At 27.2% G+C, this 6,135-nt stretch overlaps 1 protein-coding gene and 1 long non-coding RNA gene across 2 annotated transcripts; one reads left to right on the top strand and one right to left on the bottom strand.

Moving 5' to 3' along the window:
• The first annotated feature begins 553 nt into the window (after positions 1 to 553).
• On the top strand, positions 554 to 3,491 carry LOC145974804 (SNAPIN protein homolog). Its single transcript, XM_083104829.1, has 3 exons — positions 554 to 773; positions 849 to 1,070; positions 1,441 to 3,491. The coding sequence occupies exons 2-3, from the start codon at positions 919 to 921 to the stop codon at positions 1,481 to 1,483; spliced, it is 195 nt and encodes a 64-aa protein (XP_082960955.1). The 5' UTR covers positions 554 to 773; positions 849 to 918; the 3' UTR covers positions 1,484 to 3,491.
• Positions 2,967 to 4,726, bottom strand: LOC145974805 (uncharacterized). Its single transcript, XR_014439804.1, has 3 exons — positions 4,171 to 4,726; positions 3,369 to 3,404; positions 2,967 to 3,099 (listed from the first exon to the last, which is right to left on the bottom strand). It is a non-coding gene; the product is annotated as an uncharacterized LOC145974805 (long non-coding RNA).
• Between the last annotated feature and the right edge of the window lie 1,409 nt (positions 4,727 to 6,135).

Genomic DNA, 6,135 nt, shown 5'->3' with positions numbered 1-6,135 from the left:
TCGAGGGACCGTTTAGGTGCTGTCACTGCGGTACGGAGGTAACGGTGATAAGACCTGTCCTAGACTGTAAGGATTGTTACCAGGAATACTGTCATACGTTCTGTACCCTCAAGAAGCAAGGATATGATGTAGATAATATGTCCATCATAGTATATAATACTGACCGTATGGAAATATGGAAGATACATTTTTTACCGTCTGAACCTCCTAGTATAGAAGAGTAACGAGAGGAGTTGCTGGAACCTTATTATATGCTGCCTACTCAGAGCGAGAATTCGACGACGCGTAACGAACTCTTCTTTCAAGAAACATAAATTGTAAGTAACTTTCAGTCAAGAGACACGGTAGTGTCTTTGCTAAGTCCCAGCGTAAGCAAAAAAATGCACTCCGTGTATTATTACGCGAGTCGGATTGAGAGTATAACTCGATATTTTTATTTCTCATATAACCGCTCAACGGATCGAGTTCTTAGTAGAATTAATCGATAGCTTAGGTTTAAATTAAATAATAAAAGTGTTTTTATTTTTGTGCTACGTGCTCTGTAAACGGAGATATCATGATGCAAAGTCTGAAATGTGAAAATTTCGATTAAGAAACGTCGTCATAGTCATCGTCAACTCCTCTTAACGTAACAAAGAATATACAGAAATACGTTTCCAACGTCTGCCACAAGAATGCGCTAGCAGTGATTCACGCGACGCAGCGTTAGTAGCGCTCTGTGGCGTTAACGGTGCTTATAAATATGTTGTAAAAGGTTAAGTGTGTCACTTCAGGTAATTATATAAAATAATAATATACATATAACATTTATATATTTAGATTAGATTGTATCTATATTATTATTTCAGATTATATATATATATATATATATATATATATCAAGAGACACAGTAGTGTCTACTTCACTACAGCTATAACATGGACGTGGACACAGCGAGTGACAATACATCTATCGACGACAAGATAGATGACTTTTGCGAAAATCCGACGCCGGATGCATTAACGGAAGGTCTTATGAGTCTCTTGAAACCTACGGTGGATCAACTGGACGAGAGAATTCGCACCACAAGGTGACGTCAAGTTTTCTGTTCAGCGCGCATGCAATAATAATAACATTTATTTTTCGCGTTTCTTCTTGCAAATTTACGTATATTTATTATTCTTATATTTCTTTCACAGTACGTACTATTTATTGCAAAATATATGTTTATTCATCGAATTGTAACGATAAAAAATTGCGATTTACTTACACAAGCAACATATATATCTTATTGTTACCTATTTTACAAGAATTCTTGAGCATTTTGAAAATCATTTTCAATTTTCATATATAATTATTGGAATGTTATAAAAAATTGTGCTTCTATCATGTACTACAAGTTGCGTACAAAAGTTGCGAAGAGTATTATTTTTTATGCATAACTATTCTCTTTGTTATAGGATATGTCAAATAGAGCTGAAGCAGCGGATTGTTATTACTTAACATTGATTACTTTGCAAGTTTTATAAAAGAAATTTCTTACAATTTTCATCATAAATTATGGAAACTCCAGTAGTTAATTTATCAGATGAAGAACTCAAGACAGTTTATGATCCTTCTGAGGATTCGTATCTTTTAATAGATACTTTGGAAGAAGATTTAGACATTCTGCATGCGATGAAACCTGTGATTTGTTTAGAAATAGGTAGTGGTTCTGGTATAGTCATCATAGCTCTAGCAATGGCATTGAAAAAATATAATGCTCATTTTATTGCAATTGATATAATCATTATAACATAGAATATTGAAATTCAAAATTTCAAAATTAAAAATAATTTATGCTTTGCGAAAGAAAATTAAAAATGAAAAGTAGTTTATGCAAAAGCATAGAAAGAAAAAATCATCATAACATAGAATATTGAAATTCAAAATTTCAAAATTAAAAATAATTTATGCTTTGCGAAAGAAAATTAAAAATGAAAAGTAGTTTATGCAAAAGCATGGAAAGAAAAAATAAATACTCTATGCTATGATGATATTACATACACACACGCACACGCATGTACACATATACAAACATATTTTTATATCATCATAACGTAGAATATTTAAATTTTCAAAATTAAAAATAGCTTATGCTTTGCAAAAGGAAATGAAAAATAAAAAGTAGTTTGTGCAAAGCATAGAAAGAAAAAACAAAAAGACACATTTATAAAAAATATTCTATGTTATGATGACACACACACACACACGCACACACACACACACACACACACACACACACACACACACACACACACACGCACGCACACACACGCACACGCATACACATTTAAATATTAATAAAAATTAAAAATATTATTTCTATAACGGGCTGAGGTTCTTGGATTGGAACTTCGGCCTCGGCCTCGTCCTCTCGATCGTCCCGCTCTAGCCCATCGTGCACGCGGTTGTTCTACAATAAAAGAAATATTTTAATGTTATTTTATTTGAATATAATATTTAAAGAAGAACTGCACGGATTAACTATATTGAAAGTTAATAAATCTAATTTTAATATATGTACATTCAGATTCATGAATTTAACATTACGCAAAATACTTTTAGCCTTTTAAAATATAAAAATAATTATTTGTGAATTAAAAATTTCTTTTGTAAAATATAATTTATACGACACAAAAATTCATGAAAATACAAATTTTAATTCTATAGAAGGCTAAAAATACTTTGGGCAATGTTAAATTCATAAATCTGAAAATGTAATAGATTTATTAACTTTTAACATAGCTGATTCATTTAGCTGATTCCTTTATAATTAACGTGCCAATTATATAATTCAAAATTATTTACCTCTTACTTGCCCCGCTGTCGTTATCGGTGACAACGGCGGCGGTGGCAGCGGTGACGACGCTGACGGCGATGGCAGCGGTGACGACGTTGACGGCGGCAGTGGCGGTGGTAGTGATGCCATCGTTGGTGGAGGCGATTCTTTTTGTGTTTCCATTAATTTTTGTATTTTTTTTTTAAGTATTATATTTTCTTTTAAAGCCGCTTCAGCCTCAACACGTAAAAAGGACGACAATTCAATTTCTGGCTCCATTTCTTCCATATTGTAGGTTCTGAAAGAATGGAAACATATAAAATACATATTATAAAATATGTTTAGAAATGATAGTAGAAATGATAGATAATAAATGATTAATCTTCATTTTAATCTTTTATTGTAATGCATATATGTATTGTGTGTGCAACACAAATATGAATTACAATAAAAAATAAGTAATTACAATAAGTGAATTACAATAAAAATAGTAAAATAAATTTTTATTCCCTTGTTATCTATCATTTCTTACGCATATGTATTAATAATATAATGTGTTACACTTACTTTTTAGGATTTTCTTCATTTTCCTTTTCGTTAGATCTGAAAATAGAAATGTATAAAATATATTGTACAATATAAAATATTTTTATATTATGTATTACAATAAAAGATTAAAATAAAAATTAATTCTTTGTCATCTATTTTTATTATATATTTCTATATTTTTATTATATATATGTATTACAATAAAGTGTTAAAATAAAAGTTAACCAAGTATTGTGTGTGCAATACATATGCATTATAATAAAAGATTAAGATAATAAAATATTAAAATAGATTATAAAACATTTTTATAATGAAATAATAGATTGTTATCTATCATTTCTATAAAAAATTTTATAATATTTTATTATTTTATATATTTTATTATTTTAATCCTTATTGTAATGCATATGAGTTGCACACACAATACTTGGTTAACCTTTATTTTAATCTTTTATTGTAAGACATATATATGTGTTATACGCAGAAGTACATATAGTTACGTATCGCAACAACTAATGGTTAGTTTTAATTTTAATGGTCTATTTTAATTTTTTATTATAATGCATTTGTATTGCGCATGCAACATATAGTAATATATATGTATTATAACAATCATTAGTTATTGCGATGAGTAATTATATGTATTTGTATGTATAATACATATATGAATTATAATAAGACATTTAAATAAAAGTTAAACAGTATCATGCGTGAAACATCTATAATAGAAGATTATAATAAAAGATTGAAATAAAATATATAAAATAATAAATTATATTATAAAATATCTTTATAGATATTATTAATAATCATTGCTTACCTTTTGTGAGTTTCATTATCATTAATTGTTGCTGGTTCTTTTTCGTTTCTGGAACTGTAAATGTATAATATAAGTTATAAAATATTTGTATAAAAATGATAGAAAACCCTTTCGATCAGTCCCATATAAAAGAATGTTGTAATGTATCAACAATAATTTCGTGAAGACTGCTTCATATTCTGCATTATTTATGAACTGTGAAAAAATATTTAGGTAAGTTGCCAACACTACCGTGTCTCTTGATAATTTGTCTTTATTTTCCTTACTATTAAAAATAGAATTAAATAACTCACTTTTTCTCCGTTCCATTTATATATTCAATGATGAATTAGATAAGCAAAGCAACGATTATTCATTAATGGATTTATAAGTATTAATTGTGAATAATAAATGTAGATTTCTAATGACATATTGATTTGTAATTATCCGTTATTTTTGCAATAAGAATAGCAAAGAAGTTTGAAGGATCTGAATATCTATATAGTAAGCAAAGAGGACCGTCGAATTTTAATGAAATATGACGGGGGTGGTGGCGGGTTCTTTGCTCATTTATTTAAAGATGTTTAAAAAAATAAAAATTTATTCAAAAATTAAAAATTAATACATATAAAAAAATTTTAGTTAAAAAACTTAGCGCTGCTAATTTCATTAGCACATTATTCAACGTAGCAGCGCTAAGTTTTTTAACTAAAATTTTTTTATATGTATTAATTTTTAATTTTTAAATAAATTTTTATTTTTTTTTATTAATTTCTAATTTTTAATTTTTTTAATAATTTTGTATTTTGTATTTTGTATTATCATTTTCTTTTTTTTTTTTAATTAAACTTTTCAGGATATATGCATATGATTATTGCAATGTATATGATTGTTCATATTTTCAACGATTTTTTATAATAGATATATTACAATTCATTTAATATCATTTTTCTTTTAATATTGGAAATAAAAAAGAAATGTATATTTTATAGTGAAAATTTTTATTCAGTTGGCGCAACTTTTTAATATTATTTGTAGGAAATTAAAACAATTATTTTGTACAATTTTTTTTAGTTAAAATATTTTAAGTTTTTATTTTCAATTAGCGTAATTTTTGGATATCATCATTTTTCTAGGATATAATGTAGAAAATTAAAACAACTATTTTGTATAACTTTTTTTGGTTAAAATATTTTTATAAGTTTTTATTTTCACTTAGCGCAATTTTTTTGATATCATTATTTTTGTAGGATATACAATTTTACACAAAATTAAAATAATTTGTAGAACAATTTTTTACGGTTTAAAATAACACTATTTTGTGCAGATTAAAATAACTATTTTGTAGATTAAAAAAATCCTATTTTGAAGATAGGTTTTTTATAGTAGTTTTTTACAGTTTTAAAATAACACTATTTTGGAGACAGGTTTTTTACAATAGTTTTTTACAGTTAATAATACACTATTTTGCAAATACATATACTGTTTTTTACGCGGACTTAGCACCTTTTTTTACCTTTTTTTTAAAAGGCTAATTTTTTTAGGGATTTATATTACATCAAAAGTATCTTACAATAAATTATTAAAAACTAATGAAATGTCTCTTTTTCTGTTCCAGGAGCGGTCTCCCTTTAGCCCAGCGCATCGCCCCTCCCCATATATATATTTTTTTATATTTTATATATTATTATATTTTTATTATATTATTATTATATTATTATTATTAAATATTATTTTATTAGACACACACACACACACATAAATGTATTTACACACACATTTAAATAAATTTTATATTTTAATTGTGAAAAGAATGTGATTATTTACACGCCTCTCCTTGCGTTCCCATCCCTTGCGCTATCTCCCTCTCGCGCGTTAGTTGTAAGTCTCGCGATATCTTCGTTGCGTTCTCTCTCGCGCGTTAGTTATAAGTATAGCGATATCGTTCTCTCTCGCACACGTTGCTCTTGCAATATCGTTCTCTCT

This window comes from Camponotus vicinus, unplaced genomic scaffold (genome assembly GCF_025532165.1).
Source record: "Camponotus vicinus isolate PSW18456_S1 unplaced genomic scaffold, iyCamVici1.0 SCAF_7, whole genome shotgun sequence".
Lineage (NCBI taxonomy): Eukaryota > Metazoa > Arthropoda > Insecta > Hymenoptera > Formicidae > Camponotus > Camponotus vicinus.
This window is presented reverse-complemented; position numbering and strand designations above follow the sequence as displayed.